The sequence below is a fragment of the Heptranchias perlo genome, chromosome 15 (assembly GCF_035084215.1).
Source record: "Heptranchias perlo isolate sHepPer1 chromosome 15, sHepPer1.hap1, whole genome shotgun sequence".
Lineage (NCBI taxonomy): Eukaryota > Metazoa > Chordata > Chondrichthyes > Hexanchiformes > Hexanchidae > Heptranchias > Heptranchias perlo.
In genome coordinates this window covers 7,293,889-7,312,180 of record NC_090339.1, presented here as the reverse complement: position 1 = coordinate 7,312,180, position 18,292 = coordinate 7,293,889, and the positions used below count along the sequence as shown (strand labels likewise).

At 49.4% G+C, this 18,292-nt stretch overlaps 1 protein-coding gene across 1 annotated transcript in view; it reads left to right on the top strand.

Annotated features, from left to right (window-relative positions):
* LOC137333188 (sodium- and chloride-dependent neutral and basic amino acid transporter B(0+)-like) overlaps positions 1 to 10,646 on the top strand; it is a 73,590-nt gene extending 62,944 nt beyond the window's left edge. Inside the window, exons 14-18 of the mRNA XM_067997371.1 lie at positions 304 to 403; positions 1,221 to 1,329; positions 1,437 to 1,601; positions 4,241 to 4,247; positions 10,509 to 10,646. Of these exons, the coding sequence (XP_067853472.1) occupies positions 304 to 403; positions 1,221 to 1,329; positions 1,437 to 1,601; positions 4,241 to 4,247; positions 10,509 to 10,646 (519 nt within the window). The remainder of the gene's footprint in view (positions 1 to 303; positions 404 to 1,220; positions 1,330 to 1,436; positions 1,602 to 4,240; positions 4,248 to 10,508) is intronic.
* Positions 10,647 to 18,292: the final 7,646 nt, after the last annotated feature.

Below are 18,292 nucleotides of genomic sequence, written 5' to 3'. Positions count from 1 at the left end.
AATTCATCTGGGCCAATTCCAAAATGCTGGGTAAGATGCCAGAGATGGATCAGTTACTGGTTATGTAAATATTCCAGAATTTACAAGCTACCAGGGAGTTTCTGATGATTTGTGAGGTGTTTTTAACTGTAGCTATGACAGAGTAGAGGGATAGGAATATGACAACATAATCAAGTTAGGATTGACTGGTTTCTCGTTGAGCAAAACATTCATTTTTCATGTCCCAGTAATCTCTTATTTTGAATATTCGAGTGTTGTGCTTTTCTCATGCATCATATTTTCCAATTTTCCCTTTAATTTTAGGCTGGGATTTACTGGATAAATTTAATTGATCATTTCTGTAATGGATGGGGCCTCATTGCAGCAGCTTTGCTGGAACTCATCGGTCTAAGCTGGATCTATGGTAAGTACAACAGGGAAAGCACTGAAACAAAATGAAATAATTAATTTAAAAGGTACTTGTGTGGATCTTCAGAAGAAATTTTAAAAAATGAATAGGGTGATGTGATGTTGATAGTCCTTCATCTTCAATGATGATGGGAATTCAACTGCTCCCCTTAGTTGTCAAAGATCATTTCCCATTTAGTTCCAGAGGCCAATATGAGACAGGCAGTGCTTTCTGCATCATTCACCCGTGATCCCCTTGTTCTTGCTGGGTTACAGCTGGTTGTTGTTGGGGTAAATTTTGCTGCAGCCATTTTCCTGCTAATTGCTGATGGGGATGTTGTCCAAACATCTTCACTCCGAGTTGAACAGCTGTTTGCCACTTGACACAATCAGTTACCAGTTTCTCCCAACTATCAAGGCAGATGGAAAAACAGGACAGGTTCTGCTTCAGTGAGTTTGTGATGTTTCTTCTGATCTCCTGGGATCCACTTGCTATTCTTCAACTCAGGACAGAGGACTCCTTTGGTAGTCCGCCCTCCCCCATTCTGATAGAAGGGGGCCTGTCCATCTCAGCACAGATTTGATACAGGAGCCTTTCCAAGAGTGAGAACCTGTTCTCCAGGATTTTGTACAAATATTTTACCTTCATGGGGAATCTGGTTGATGACAGGAGACAATTTACTCATCCTGTTTGTAATCCTGAGTGATCCCTTATCTGATTAAACCTGTTCATTAGTGACACCCAGTATGAGGTGAACTTCCACAGCAGACAAGCTGCCCCAAAGGCAAGACAAACCAAGTGATTGTGAATCCTGCTTTCTTGTTGTTCACAGGGATCAACAGATTCATCAAGGACATTGAGATGATGATTGGGGAAAGGAGTTGTCTCTTCTGGCTGTGGTGGAGAGTGTGTTGGTTTTTCATCTCTCCGTGCTTGCTGGCAGTAAGGAGATGTTACATCTTTTAGTGATTTAAACTGAAAATAATCAAGCTGTAGATAGTCTATCTCATTCTTTTTCTGAACTTGTTTTGTGCAATCATTTCATATGGGTAATCTTAATCTGGTCCTTAGCAACATTTGCCACACCAACATATGGACCTGTTGAGTACCCTATCTGGGCAACAGCGCTTGGCTGGTGTATGATAATCTTCTGTATTATGTGGATCCCCATTGTCGCCATTGTGAGAATTGCCCAAACTGAGGGCTCCACCTTGTGCCAGGAAAGGACACACCTGGATATCACTTAAAGAGGAAGCAACAGAATTTCTGAAAGTCTCCCAATCTCTCACCGTACCTTCAGTGGAAGATCATCGTCAGCAGCAGCAGCAGTTGGACACAGATGCTGAACCCTGGAAGCCATTGTTCAGAATGATAATGATAGACGAACAGCTGCACTTTTGTGAGGTAATGGAAAATGAGCCACACACACTCTCCACAATAGCGGAGAGATGGAGGAGTCCAACTCCAGCATCAGTGGATTGGTGGCACAGGTAAGTGTGGGAATGTCTGCGATGGAGAGAATGGCAGCCTCCACTGAGCTTCAAGCATGGCTCTCAAATGAGTCCACTCAGGCAATGACAACGGCCGTGCGGACTCTGGATGCCAGCATGTCGGCCGCCTTAAACAGGCAGACAGGTACTTTAGCCTTGGCCATGGAACACATCATAGATCTGCTCCAAGCTGCTGCCCAGCAGAGTGGTAGGAGTGATGTGGCCCTGGCCCAGAAGAGGGATGATGGCAAAAGTGGAAGTGGAGGTGGGGACGCCACTCAAAGCGCTCCTATGCCTCACCCGTTATCCCCAGCTCAGCCAATGCCCGCAATGCTGCCTCCTCTCCTGATAGCCAAATCTGCCCATGTACAGTTGCAGTCTTTGGCAGAGCCCTCAAAGGCTCCAAAACCCAGAGGTCGTAGGCCGAGAGCATCTCAGCAGTCATGGCAGGGATTTGAGCAACCTGCCCCTATCTCTGCTGAAGCCACAGGGAATGCACCATGTAGAGGTGCTGGGAAGAGGTTTTGTAATCACCAACGGTAGGCACGAGGGTGTCTGACTAAATGTCATGTTTTTCATTTATATTTGGTTTTCGTTAAATGCAGATTAAATGTTCTAATTGTCACCACCACTGCCACGTCTTGCCCATTCTTGAGTCCCTTTTGTGAAAGTGTCCTTTCATGTGCTTCATCATGAACGCCAAGATTTGATGCCACCCATTGGGCGCATTTACAATCAGTGTATCTGTGGTTGAAGGACTGTTCTGTGCAAATAGGGACGGGGGCAGGGTTGTTGCTGGTGGTTGTTCCAGGCGGTCTGAGTAGTTCAGTGTCTTCAGTTTGCAGATCTCATTATGAGGACCTGATAGATATGTGTGAATCCCTGGCATGACGAGCAGCCATGTGCACCGCCGCACTGGCGATGGGTTGTCCATCTTCCTCCTCTTCTTCCTCTTCCTCATCGTCTTCTTCAATGTTGCTGGCCGATGAAGATGTTTCATGAGCTCAATCGAACTCCTCCACCTGTAAACCTCTCTGGTGAACGATGTTGTGCAGGACACAACACATAACTATTATTCAGTATACCCTCACTGGTAAGTACTGAAGGGCTCCCCCTGATCGACACAGGCACCTGAAGCTCATCTTCAGCATTCCTATGACGTGTTCAATGATGGGCCTGGTGGTGATATGACTGTCATTGTACTGCTGCTGTACCTCGTTGGTTGGGTTTCTCAGAGGTGCCATGAGCCACGTCTGCAGGGAGTATCCTTTGTCTCTAAGCAGCCAGCCCTTAAGTCTGACTGCTCTGCCGCAAAATCCCACCTTTTATTGAAATGTGTCGTTCGCTGGTTTAAAGGTCCAGATGAGGGCCGGCTCTAACTCACCTCTGTTTCCACAATGTGTTTCAGAGGCCACATGAGACTCGTTCAGAAGTTAAAGTGGTTTGTATAACTCCATACACAAAAAGTTAATCTCCTTAAGTGGTTTATATGCCTAAATTGGCCCTTTAAATATCAGCCCGCCAGCTTTATGTGCTGGTGGGATTTCTGGGTGTCAGCAATGCCATCCAAACACATCTGGGTCAAACCTGGAAGTGGGCTTGTTGGAGCTGGGATGCAGTCTCGCTCCGAAATCTTAGCATTTTCACTGCCCACCCACCCCCAACCCACCGTTTCTTGGGGGTTAAAATTTACCCCATGGCATCCCGCTCCAACACACCCACTTCCAGGTTTAACCCTGGCGAATTTGGATGTGCGCGCACAACAGAAACCCATAAGTCCCATCGCCACTTAAAGTCAGCAGGCCGATAGTTAAAGGGCCATTTTGGTTGTTGAAATGCTTGAGGTAGTTTACTTTTAGTGGATTTTGCAACAGAAACGGATTTAACTTCTGAATGTGTCTCCTGTGGCTTCTGAAACGTGCCATAGAAACAGAGGCGAGTTGCAGCCCAAGCTCATTTGGCCCTTTAAACCAGTGATTGACACATCTCAGTAAAAGGTCAGGCAAAGCAGCTCGAACTCAGTTCTCCCAGACAGACCTTTGGCTAAGAATTCTTTGTGTTTAGACAAATTTACCTCCATTTTGGAGCCGCTCAAACTGACAAGATCAGGATGGGGGTGGGGGGAGTGCAATGGATCTAATCCACAGTACATCTTAGGAGGAGGCACATCACCATCCGTGGCAGGCATGTCGTGCTGTGTTGTACAAGACAGAGGTACACAACAAGGATCTGGAGAAGAGCAGAGAGGATGAATGGAGGGGCGTAGGGCGTAGGAGGCACTACCCACGTGAGGGGCTCTATAGGAGAGGTTGAGCTTCCTGGACCTCACTGAGGAGCAGTGCCTACGAAGTCTCAGATTGAGTCAGCAGGTAGTTGCAGACATCTGCAGGCTCCTTCAGGAATAGTTGCTCCCGACTGGACCTGGTGGGCACGCATTGCCCGTCGCAGTTAAAGTCACCACTGCTCTCAATTTCTTCGCCTCCGGATCCTTCCAGGGCGCCACCAGTGACATCTCCAGGGTTTGTTTGTCGTCTGCACATAAGTGTATATGACAGGTAACAGATGGCTTGTTTGCCAGGGCACCCAACTATATCAACATCCCCCACGTCAATATCAGCCGGACTGAGAGGACAGTGGGTTTCAACCCTTTGGCTGGCTTCCCACGGGTGCAGGACGCAATTGATTGCACACACGTAGCAATCCGAGGACCTCCACACAAGTCAGGACTGTTCATAAACCGAAAGGGATATCACTCCACCAATGCTCAGCTGGTGTGCGAACTCTGGAGGAGGTTTCTGAAGGTGTATGCCAGATTCCCTGGCAGCTGCCATGATTCCTTTATTTTGCGCGAGTCCAACATCACCGACCTCTTCCACACGGAAGCCAGTCACATCACCACCAGGTCTGTCATTGAAAAAGTCACAGGGATATTGGAGATGTCCTTCAGGTGCCTGGATCGATCTGGGGGAGCCCTTCAGCACTCATCAGTGAGGGTGTGCAGAATAATAGTCGTGCGCTACGTCCTGAACAACATCGCTCGACAGAGGGGGTTACAGGTGGAAGATGTTGAACGTGCTCAAGAAACATCCTCATTGGCTGGCAATATTGAAGAAGAAGATGATAAGGATGATGAGGAATATTAAGATGGGAAACCTTCGCCAGAGCAGCAGCGCACATTGCTGCCCGTGATTCCAGGATTCCCTCGTCTCCAACAGGTTCTCATAATTAGATCTGCAAACTGAAGACTTTGAAATACTCAGGCCGCTTGGAACAACCATTGATCCCCCCTCACCCTCCCCCACCCCCACCCCAACCTTTGCACAAAACAGTCCTTCAACCAAGCATACACCCATTGCACACGTGCCCAATGGGTGGCATAAAGTCTTGGAGTTCATGTTATTCATGATGAGGCACACGAAAGGGCCAAGTCACGAGAATGGGCAAGACGTGGCAGTGATGGTGAGAATTAGAACAACGCGCATTTAACAAGAAACAAATATCAATGAAAAACATGACATTTAGTCAGACACCCTTGTGCAAACCCTTGGTGATTACAAAACCGTAGCCTTCCTCTTCCTATCGCTTCTGCGTGGTGCATCCCCTGTGGCTTCAGCAGAGGTAGTGGCAGGTTGCTCAGATCCCTGCCCTGACTGATGAGATGCTCTCAGACTACAACCTCTGGGTTTTAGAGCCTGTGAGGGCCCCGACAAAGACTGCTCCACCTGCACCTGTGCAGGGGCAGACTCGACCATCAGGAGAGAAGGCAGCATATTGGGCACTGGTTGACGGGGGTGGGGGCGTGGGGGGGGCAACAGGTGAGAGGTGGGAGCGTTTTGAGTGAAGATTCCACTTCCATGTCACCTATTGCCATCAACCCTCTCCCGGACCAGCGCAACATCACTCCCACTACCCTGCTGGCCAGCAGATGTGTCATGTTTAAGGCCATGGCCGACGTATATGTCTGCCTGTTTAAGGCGGCAGACATGTTGGCATCCAGAGTCCACAAGGCTGTTGTCACGGCCTGAATGGACTTATCTGAGAGCCGTGCTTGAAGCTCGATTAGGCTGCCACTCTCTCCATTCCCGCACTTACTTGTGCCACCAATCCACTAGCGATCGAGTGGGACTCCTCCATCCTCTCCGCTATTGTAGAGTGTGTGTGTCGCACATTTTCCAGTACCTCGCAACGGTGGAGCTGTACGTTGATCATTCTCAATCTCAACAATGAGGTTCAGCATCTGTGTCCAGCTGAGTAGAGCTTGGAGAGGAGGGCACCCCCCGACACGGACTCTCCACAGCTGCCCCTGCCACCACTGTCTGCTCGTGCTCACTTGTGAGTGGTGATTCACCAGATGACAACCCAACTAAATGTCTAACATGGCCCACTGAAGTTCCTGTATCTGCGCTGGTGCGTGGCTGTGTGTCATGTGACGGTGCGCCCTCAGTCGGAATGAGATCCTCTGAGGAATTACTTTCTTCCATCGCGGCTCCTTCCTTTTGAAGATGTGAAGGCCCTGGAAGACAACAGAAGCTGATCTTAATTATTCATCGGAAAAGTGACAATCTTTCCACTGACCATACTGCGGTCTGGGGCAGTTCATTCATTGATAAAATCAATTCATCGTGTGTGTGTGAAGGATGTTCACGTTCTGTCACCAGCCATCTGCAGGTTGCCAGACTCTCCATCTCCAATGGATCGGCCTGCAACCGTCCGACTGATGTCCGTGGCCTCCTCCTGTGCATCTGTCAGCTGGACTATTTGTGGTGGGCCACCTCCAGTTCAGCTCCTCTCCCTTGCATTTTGCACTTTCTTCTCCTACGAGGGGAGACAGTTCAGACCTGTGAGTGAATGAAGGTGATGTGTTCACCCGATGGATGCATTGCTTTGGGTGAGGCTGACAATGAAACAGATTCATCAGAGGGTGAATATCAGACAGATTCTTCACATTGCATCAGGATTGGGGTGAGTGGGAGTGGTGGGTTCACAAATGGGGAGGGGAGGAAGTGCATAGAAAGTGAAGGATAGTTCATGCTGAAACTTAAGTGGGTGTGAGGAGTGATGTGATGGCGGAGACTTGCCAAGACACAGTGGAGGTGGGGTGGGGGGAGGAGTCATTTCACAGGATGTGGGTGAATCAGCAAATATATCACTTTCCCTGACCTAGTTAGCTCATTAAACCGCTTCCGGCACTGAACCCAAGACCTGGGCACCGTACTCCTGCTGCTCACCTCTTCTGCCACCTCCAGCCACGTCTACTCAGTGACAGAACCGGGCTTCTTCCTCCAATCACTGGGATAAATTACCATCCTCCTGCTTCTCACCGCAGCCAGTAGTACATCCAGGGAGGAATCAGTAAATCCAGACACTGCCTTTGCTCTCCTGGAGTCCATTTCTCCTTCAAAATCCATTCTTAGACTGGACTGACCCTTTAAATAGTGGACCTAAAACACGTCATTCGTGTGTGCAGTAGGCCCGTTGCACAGCTTGGAGACGCAAAACCCTGAAGCAAAGATAATTGACTGCAATTGAAATACAATCGCAAATTTAAACGTGTTCACTTTGCTTCCGGGTTCGCCGCTCGCAAATCTACCCACCCGCTGACCTACATCGAAAATAGGAGCAGGCGTAGGCCATTCGGCCCTTCGAGTCTGCTCCAACATTCAATATGATCATGGTTGATCATCTATTTCAATTACAGATTTCCGCGCTCTCCCCATACCCCTTGATGCCTTTTGTGTCTGGAAATCTATCTAGCTCCTACTTAAATATATTCAGTGATTGGCCTCCACAGCCTTCTGTGGTAGAGAATTTCACAGGTTCACCACCCTCTGAGTGAAGAAATTTCTCCTCATCTCAGTTCTAAATATCCTACCCCGTATCCTGAGTCTGTGACCCCTCGTTCTGGACCCCCCCAGCCAGGGGAAACATCCTCCCTGCATCCAGTCTGTCTAGCCCTGTCAGAATTTTATGTTTCAATCAGATTCCCTCTCATTCTTCTGCACTCGAGTGAATACAGGCCAAGTTGACCCAATCTCTCCTCATACGACAGTCCTGCCATCCCAGGAATCAGTCTGGTGAACCTTCGCTGCACTCCCTATGTGGCAAGTATATCCTTTCTTAGGTAAGGAGACCAGAACTGCAACAATACTCCAGGTGTGGTCTCACCAAGGTCCTGTATAACTGCAGTAAGACATCCTTGCTCCTGTACTCAAATCCTCCTGCAATGAAGGCCAACATACCATTTGCTTCCGAACTGTTTGCTGCACCTGCATGTTTGCTTTCATTGACTGGTGTACAAGGACACCCAGGTCCCTTTGTACAGCAACTGTTCCCAATCTACCATCATTTAAATGACATAACTCCCGCTGTCATGTTAAAATCATGGTCATTTATCCTGATATTCATTGGGTGGTTCGGATAGGTTTGGAGGAATGACTTGGAATAATCTCGCTAAAGATTTCATAAATTTCTGTGTGTGAATGGATGAAGACAACTAGAGTAGCACAGCGAGATAGACAGACACACAAGTAATGACTGTTCGAAGGATGCAGTGATAAAATATTGATTCCTACCTTCAGGAAATGACAGTCTGTGCCGAATGCTGAAGAGCTGGTGATTGTAACATTAATAGTCGAAACATTAATACTTGTTCCAATTGTACAATTTAGCCAGAAATATTACAACCACACAAAGTGAGCTCAGTGAGTGCACCATTGTGCCTTTCGATGAGGTTTCATACTTACAACCTTCAATAGGGAAAGGATAGGAAAGACCATCTGGTCCATCAAGCCCACAACATCCAGGCACGGTGCAGCCACGTACACCATTGACCCAGACCCCTAACCACCCTCCGTCACACCATCTCCTTCCCCTCCCCCACTCTTAGTTACACAATCTCCTCCCCCTCCCCCACCCTCAGTCCCACAATCTCCTCCCCCTCCCCCACTCTTAGTCACACAATCTCCTCCCCCTCCCCCACCCTCAGTCCCACAATCTCCTCCCCCTCCCCCACCCTCAGTCCCACAATCTCCTTCCCCTCTCCACCCTCATTCACACAATCTCCTCCCCCTCCCCCACCCTCAGTCCCACAATCTCCTCCCCCTCCCCCACCCTCAGTCCCACAATCTCCTCCCCCTCCCCCACTCTTAGTTACACAATCTCCTCCCCCTCCCCCACCCTCAGTCCCACAATCTCCTCCCCTCCCCCACCCTCAGTCCCACAATCTCCTCCCCCTCCCCCACTCTTAGTCACACAATCCCCTCGCCCTCCCCCACCCTCAGTCACACAATCTCCTCCCCCTCCCCGACCCTCAGTCACACAATCTCCTCCCCCTCCCCACCCTTAGTCCCACAATCTCCTCCCCTCCCCCACCCTCAGTCACACCTCCCCCTCCCCCACCCTCAGTCACACAATCTCCTCCCCCTCCCCCACCCTCAGTCCCACAATCTCCTCCCCCTCCCCCACCCCTTAGTCACACAATCTCCTCCCCCTCCCCCACTCTTAGTCACACAATCCCCTCGCCCTCCCCCACCCTCAGTCACACAATCTCCTCCCCCTCCCCGACCCTCAGTCACACAATCTCCTCCCCCTCCTCCACTCTTAGTCACACAATCTCCTCCCCCTCCCCACCCTTAGTCCCACAATCTCCTCCCCTCCCCCACCCTCAGTCACACCTCCCCCTCCCCCACCCTCAGTCACACAATCTCCTCCCCCTCCCCCACTCTTAGTCACACAATCCCCTCGCCCTCCCCCACTCTTAGTCATGCAATTTCCTCCCCCTCCCCCACCCTCAGTCACACAATCCCCTCCCCCTCCCCCACCCTCAGTCACACAATCTCCTCCCCCTCCCCCACGTTCACTCACGCAATTTCCTCCCCCTCCCCCACCCTCAGTCCCACAATCTCCTCCCCCTCCCCCACCCCTCAGTCACGCAATTTCCTCCCCCTCCCCCACCCTCAGTCCCACAATCTCCTCCCCCTCACCCACCCCTCAGTCATGCAATCTCCTCCGCCTCCCCCACCCTCAGTCCCACAATCTCCTGTGGAGGCAATAAATACAGGGGAAAAAACTTGAGGCAAACCGTAAAACACTGTGTAATTCCTCTCTGACCCCATTAGACGGTGAAGAAAAGCTCTATGAGATTGCAATGACCCATAAATCCTACTATTGTCAGCTGTCCGACAACCCACCGCCTTGAACGGGAAATATCCTCCTCTCTCTGGAACTTTTGGTGGACTGCAGGGAATCCACATTCTCTGCACACGTCACTGATCTGTTTTGAGGACACTGACTCTCTGTGAAAAGAAATACTTTCTCAAATCAACTATTTCCGAAAGTAATTCTGGGATTCTCCATTAATTTTCAATCTCTCCAGGTGATCATAACTCACATCCCTTATAACGCCTTCCAGTATTTTCCTTACAACTGTCATTAAACTAACAGTCTAATACCCTGAGTGTAATATCTTCTCCTTCTTAAATATTTGGACCACCTGAAACTCCCTCCACAAGTTCAACTCTTTGTTGGAACAAACTGCACGATAATCTGATCAGGGTTTTTTTCTTGTTGGATGTTAATGGTGGGTAAAAATCAAGCAGAAATGATTAAATATTTAAATTTTCTTTTCACAGAAAATTTCTACTGCGTGCACATCAGCTCCTGATTGGGGTCCATACTTGGAACAACACAGAGGGGAAAGATACAGAAACAGGCCTGATTCTACAGAAGCCCCTAAGCGTGTGCAACTTCTTACTACAACTGAGATGTGAAAGTTTAAGGAAAAACTTCCTGTACAATTTATAAACAATGACCCTGAAAATCCACAGCCTTTCTGGTGTATTCCCACCTTACCTTCAGTGGGAGTTCTCCAGAACATCCAGCAAGTACCCCAAGACCCAGATACGCCGGCTCCCGGCCTTTTATTGATGTCTCCCCTGTGGCCTGTCGGGAGCATAGCCTCCACCTGTCCCAAACACGGCCAGCAACATAGGAGGGGGTGGGATTGGCAGCGAGGACTCTGAGCATCAATGTTGCTGCATCTTGGGCCTTCAGTGGGACCCAGCGTATGTTTGGCAGTGGTATGTTCACTGACAAACAGCTTTAGTTTGGCCCACCTGGGGCCTCGGGCAGGACGGAGGCCTGGACCCCATAGAAGAGCAGAATTTTAAAAATATAAACTTTCAATACAGACCCCTGTAAGGGAGCTGCTGGGGGCCCATTTGGTTGTTTCCAGGGAGCAACGTGCAATCATCTTCACCACCTCCGCCAGGCTTTCCAACCTGATGCCTATGCCAGGTGCCCTAGATGTGCCCCAGGGGCATGGGTGCCTGCCTTGGCATTGGTGGGTTCAACGTTAGAGGTCCCAGTTGGGCATATGATGATACTTATGCTGGGGTGTGCACTGCCCTCCTGCTGATTTTCAGGGCCAATCCTTTTAAAGTCGAGGAGTTTGGGTGTTGTACAGAAACAGTTGGGTTTCTAACAACTATTTCAAAGACCAGATTGTTAACTTTACAAATTCCTCCCCTATGCAGAGCTTTGACGGCCTGAAACACATAACAGGAATAAAGGCCTGTGTTCCCCAGGAAAAATCATATCGAGCGTGGGCCCAAATTCCCAATAGGCTCTCCAAACAACCACGGCAGGTACCTCACTCAGAAGCCGGTTAAAATCCCACATACCCGGGAGTGGGAGCATCATCCACAGGTAAAACCAATGGCGCTAAAATGGGGAACTAGTGGGAATAGTGCAGGAAATGGAACCTCTCCATTTCACTGCTCCCTTGCTCTTTTCCCGATGATTGGGGAAAAGTTAAAATTCCTCCCAGATGAAAAGAATTCTCTCGGGTTTGGCAGTTGCCTTAAAAGATTTCAGGTGATTGAATTTATGATACTTTCGAATTAGAGGTAGACGAGAGGAATCCTGTACAGACCTTGAGTCAAGTACAAGAGTTCTTGGAGTTGGGATTTATTTGTTGTTTCACTATTATGATGAGTTTAAGTGCTGGTCTTTCCATAAAATTATCACTGTATTAAATCACTGTTGGATTAGTCACTTCTTCATTGTTTAATTAATAAGGTTGCTTCATGTTTTATACTTTAAGCAAAGTTCACTTTGAACCTTTACTTACTTTCGAAGACTGAAAGGAAATTTATGGCAACTTAAGATAGTCTGGTGACTAACCATTACATAATAGGGTTTGGTGTTGGTTACCTGGGGATGTTACCAAAACCTTTCCTATAGATCCAGGTAAAGATAACACAGGGGTACATTCTCCTCTTTGAGGTGTAGTTCTGGTGGGACAGGATCTCCCCCTCTGAATCTGCCCTGGATTATTTCCGTGAGTTGGGGGTGATTTTCCACGCACAGCAGGACCTGGTGGGATTCCCACCACCAAGTGGGAGCCCACCAGTGTGAAGAGGAGAATTCTGATGAGCAGGGAAACTGCTGCAGCACCAGCAGGGTTGAGAGCACCTTTGAGACGAGTCAAAGATCTCTGAAGAATGCAACAAAGATCCCACTGAAGGCCCTGGATGAGTCCGAGGCCTTCAGCAGGTAAGTGCTGGGCCTGAACTGGAGAGAGAGTAACCTTTCCTGGACCTTTTGCTTCCACTGTATAACCTCAGGGCCTTTACTGCTGCTACCCCAGGTCTACAATCATCTTCAGACGGCAGTCCTCAGAAGCAGTGGTACCTGGGGCAGAGTGGAGGAAAATGAGCCTGGGATTCAGGCCCTGTGCTCCAGCATCATTTCCACATGGTGGAAGGGGAAGGGGCAGCCGGCTGTGGTCCCTGCAGGACTGGGGGAGGGAAATTGAGGTTGGGGTTTTGAGGCCTCACCGTCTGAGTTTCCCTTATTCTGTGCCACTATCCCGCCTGATTGTGGCAGAATCACGGAGAAGAATCCAACCCAGATTGTTGGAACTTTGGGGACTCGGGACTCAGGACTCAGTCATGGAATGGCTGGAAACATAAGAGACCAAACAATTTAATATTAAAAAGGTTTTGACAGGTTCCAATAACCTGACAAGAAGCAACATCCTGGGGAGTGCAGTGAATCAGTTAGGAAGACACAATGGGCTCGATATTAGCACCTGCAATCGGGTGCATTCCTGGTGGGGGGGGGCTCCGAAAATCGGGGAACCACTTCCGGGTTCCCCACAGACGCGCCGACGTGCGTGCGCAGCCTCCGCATGTGGGACTCCCGCAGGCAATTAAAGCCGGCGGGGTGCCACTTAACAGTATTTATTCTGGTATTTCAGGTCGTTATCAGACCTGATTAAGGAGATATTTCAGGAGGGGTGGGATTTTACAAACAACTGGGACTGTTTCCGATACTGGGGGAAACACTCCCAGTTGAAATGGACGTGTTGCAGCCATCAGCCTGTGGCAGCTGCAAAGGTCCATTTGACAGGTGGTGGGGGGGGGCGGCGGTGGGGGGAGATCCCCACCCATTGCAGGAGGCCACTCTGTCTCTTTGGACAAAGATTGGCCTCCACCACCCTCCTCCTAACAATCAAATTCACCAACTTGCACACTTACCCCGGGGTCCAGAGACATGTACCTACCTTGCAGACCCCCTCAGATGTACATCTTCCGGATGGGGGCCGCCGTAGCTGCAGTCATGACCTCCTCGGAGGGCGAACAGCATCACCAGCGTCACCGGCCACGCCGTCCACCTCTGACACGTGGAGCTCCACAACACAATGCTGTGACACATCCACCTGCACTGCAGGAGGGAGGGCAAAGGCAGAGAGAGATGCGTCGCAGAGGGCACTACCCTCTCCACTAACCTCGCCACAGGGTCCACAGACCGAGGCTCAGCTTCCTGGACCTCTCTGAGCAGCAGTGCACACTGTCGTGGACATCTGCAGCCTCCTTGATGCTGAGCTGCTCCTGGCTGGCCCGAGCACAATCTTCTTACCTGTAGCTCTCAAAGTCACCACTGCCCTCAACAACTTCTCCTCCGCATCCTTTCAGGGTGTCACCGGGGACATCGGCGACGTCTCTCAGTCGTCTGCACAAAAGAGCCCTGCAAATACACCGACACCCACTCTGCAGTGACACAATGGGTGTCATCAGTTGTGGGTCTTCATTGTGATCCTCAGGAAAGGGCATTATTGCACAAACCAGACAAGATTCGCAAAGACGTGGCAGTAGTGGTGCCAATATAATATGTGATGTGAGTTGATCAGAAATTAAATATAAGTAAAAACCATGACAAACCCTCAAACACCATTGTGCATCCCCTTCATGCTCACAACACGTTTGCCTTATGCTGCCTACTGCACATATGTGATGCATGCCCTGTGGCTGCAGCACAGGTAGTGGCAGGTTGAGTGAGGCTGACCGTGAAAGGGATGCATGAGAGGGTGAGTATGTGATGGAGCCATGAGATTGTATGAAGATTGGGTTGAGTGGTAGTGGCGGGATGAGTACTGGCAAGGTGAGTAAGTGCAGGTAAGATGAGGATGAGCTTTGAGTGGGTGTGAGGGGTGATGTGACAGAGTAGTGTTGGCAGTGCAGAAGGAGGTGTGGGGTGGGGGCGGTGATGTGGCAGACGGAGTGTAGGGGAATGAGTAAGTGTTCTCACTTTGGCTGACCTACTGAGGTCATTGCAGCGCCTCCTGCACAGTATGCAGGTGGGCGATATGTTGTTGTTGCAGGTGACCTCCTCTGCCACCTCGAGCCAGGCCTTCTTGGCGGCAGAGGCAGGCCTCTTCCTCCCGCCCGCTGGAGGGAAGATCTCTGTCCTCCCCCTCCTCCTCACCCCATCCAATGATACCTGGAGTGAGGCATCATTAACCTGGGAGCAGCCTTCCCCCTGGGCTGCTCCATGCTGTAATTTTTCCTGTTTCTAGCAGCATCAGTCAGTGGAGGACTGCCCCTTTAAATAGAGCTCCTCCAGCTGACAGACCTTACTGCGCACCGCGCAGTCCGCCCGATGAGCAGCGGGGAATCCGGAAGACCAGGTAAGTGGATCCAATTAGGCTGTGATCGCGCGGGACAGACTGATTTCACTGGGCACGTTACCCACGCGCCCAATCGCCCCCGCGCCGCCCTCCTAATATCGAGCCCAATATCCTAATCCTGGGGACTGACAGTGACTCGGTGGGGGAGAAACACCCTCGCAATCCTGAGGAGTGATGATGTAACATATGATCCCCACTGTAACACGCGACCCTACTGCCTACCTTTTTTCCCATCCATGTGCAGCATGGGTTACAGTGTTAACTGTTTCACAGATCTAACTTTACACTTCTTGGCCTGGAGTTTCTCCACATTCGGCCACAGAGAGACGTGTAATCTGGGAACGTACAAATTATGTGGCTTAAAAGATCACGGAATTTTGTGTATAAGTGAGATACTCGCAAAGGTACAATACGCCCAAGGCTTCTCGATCTTTTATGTCTGTCCATCAAACACCTGAAGCAAGCACAGATCAGCAAACCAGGAAGAGAATTGAAGTCATCATCATGTCCTGTTGCTGCAGGAAGCCATTTTTCAGTCTATTCTTGAGTAAATTAAGAGGCGGCTCATTTTATGGCTACACCCCTGCTTTCTGTTATATTGGATGACGAGGAGGGAGAGAACCAGACACAGGAGGAGACTGCATCACATTCGCCGATACCGCACTCAGAGAGGAGACAGGGCTCAACTGACATTCCAGGAGATGTCGGTGCTTCACCAAGGAGGCCGTCGGCCATCCTTCGAGATGACTTGAAGCCTCGGTCCATGTGCTCTAGAGCCCTCACAGTGGAAGTGAAGCTGACCACAGCCCTCAACATTTACGGGTCTGGATCCTTCCAGGCATCCATGGGAGACCTGTACCCGATCAGTCAAGGGGCAGTGAGGGACAGCATTCGACAGGTGACTAACACCCTATTCCACAGGGCTGGGGAGTTCATTAAATTTGGAAGGTGGACCATTGGGTGCTGAAGAGCCATCCAGGTGCCTGCAAACAGCCTGACCCATCAGGCCTCTGCACATCCTGGATTCTGGGTACACAAACTCTCCCCCTCATACTCCACATCAGGCTTTCCCAGGCGGCACTGATAACAGCAGGAATTAGCACTTGAAGGAAACATGCCTCACAGGACAAGTTTGGAGTTTACAAATATTCAGCACTGTGGAGCACAAACAAATCAGGCAAAAAAATAAAGAATTTTCCCACATTGTATCCTACAGATTTTCCCACATTGTATCCTACAGATCTGATTGGTCTGTGCCAACCATGTGATTATTAATAAATTATTGCACACACAGTAAACAGGAACCAATCATTAAGCTCCCAGCCCAACTATCACTCTGGGGCCAATCCCCTGCCTCCCTGCTCCCTCCAATCATGAGCCCAGTCCCAGTCCACTTTCAGTCATGGATCCAGGAAGTGAACAGGAAGCCCTTCTGATCACTGCACATGTCCATTGCCTCCATTAAACCTCCCTCCAGGCTTCAGAAAGGGGAAAGCATCACATCAGGCCTTGTAGTAAAGAAAGAATGAGAAAAGATTCCTGGACAAACACAGACAAGAGGAAATATGTGAGACACAAATGTAGAAACATGGAGATAAAAACTTGCTGGGGATTAAATTGGGCTGTGTATTGGCTGCAAGGCCCCCAAAGGCCCCAAAATGGTGGGCAGGAAGCATGTGCACACTTCTGACCGGAAGTGCGCCTTCCACCATATTGGGTGAGGACCAACAGGAGGCGACCGTTAGGCCAACTATATATGCAAATAAAGGGCCTAACACCTGCTTCAGGTCCTTGGTTTGCCCTGAGGCTGCCTCAGAGAAAACCAATTCTAAACATGGCGTATATAAAAAAATGTACTTATTCCCACAATTGCTGCTGCTCCTGGTCCCAAGGTCTCCGATCTCCGACATCCAGGCCCTGGACCCGACCTCTGAACTTCCTCCCGGACCCAGACCCAGACCCCAATGAACTTTGATCCCTTCCTCCAGGCCACTCAACACCCACTGCACACTTCAGGCTCACGATGATCACAGACGCACAGCGTAAGCACTTATCCTGTGGGCCGGCTTCATGATGATCAGGTCCAAGGCCTAATATTTGTGCGCTGGTGTTAACACTGAAGGAGATGGGGGCCGGAGGGGAGGGGGAGCTCAAAAAATCGGTGCTCCTGAATTTAACCCAAGCAGATAAAAATAATGGAAGAAAAACAGAAAGACTGAGAGCAAAAGAGAAAGAATTAGAGATTATATTGCCAGCAGAGAGATAGTTACAGGAAGAAAGAGCTACAGTGTTTCTGTTTTTAATTTTGCCAACAAGCAACTCCATGGCAGATCAACACGATCAACGGCCACTGAAAGTATTGTTTATTTTGCTCACTCATTCAGACCAACAGAATGAAAAATGAATAGTCGGTGTCTATAATTTACCAGATAGAAATTATCACACTACCTTTGGGAGTCCTGCTGCATGTTTCATCTGCACCCCACCAACTGAAGCAGTCTGTCCACGGCAGGGGGGATTGGAAGGAAGCAAACAGGTAATACAGGCTGTAGGCGAGGATGCAGGAGTAGGAAATGTTGCCAATTGTAATCACAATGACCATAGTGATCCCCACACCTTAAAATGGAACAAGGAACAGGAGCTTAGATTAGAAACTATTCATTTGAAATAAATTCTTTCACATGGATTCAGTTATACTTTATTCCCAACGAGTTTAATGCAAATTGTCAAGCTTATAATTTTTTATATAAATATATCTATAAGTTTTCAGTCAATCTTACTTCAGAAGTCACATTTTTATAATATTGGCTAAACAATTGAGATAAATATAACATTTAAAGACAAAAAGAGAGCCAATTATTTCCTCCTGGTTTTCTGAACTTGTGGTAAAGCCAGGAATTCACAACCAGCTGCAATGTAGAGAAACAATGGGCTCTATTTTAGCACCTGCGATCGGGTGCGTTCCCGGCGGGGGGGGCTACGAAAATCGGGGATTCCCAGGGCGGGTCGGGAGCCCGGCTCCAACCCGCCCACTTCCGGGTTTCCCACTGACGCGCTGATATGCGCGCGCAGCCCCCGCATGTGGGACTCCCGCTGGCAATTAAAGCCGGCAGGGTGCCACTTAAGGTATTTATTTTGGTATTTCAGGTTGTTTACAGACCTGATTAACATGATATTTTCGGAGGGTTGGGATTTTACAAACAACTGGGACTGTTTCCCATACTGGGGGAAACACTCCTAGTTCAAATGGACGTGTTGCAGCCATCAGCCTGTGGCAGCTGCAAAGGTCCATTTGACAGGTTGGGGGGGGGGGAGACCCTCACTCATTGCAGGAGGCCACTCTGTCACTTTGGACAAAGTTTGGCCTCCACCACCCTCCTCCTAACAACAAAATTCACCAACTTGCACACTTACCCCTGTGTCCAGACACATGTACCTATCTTG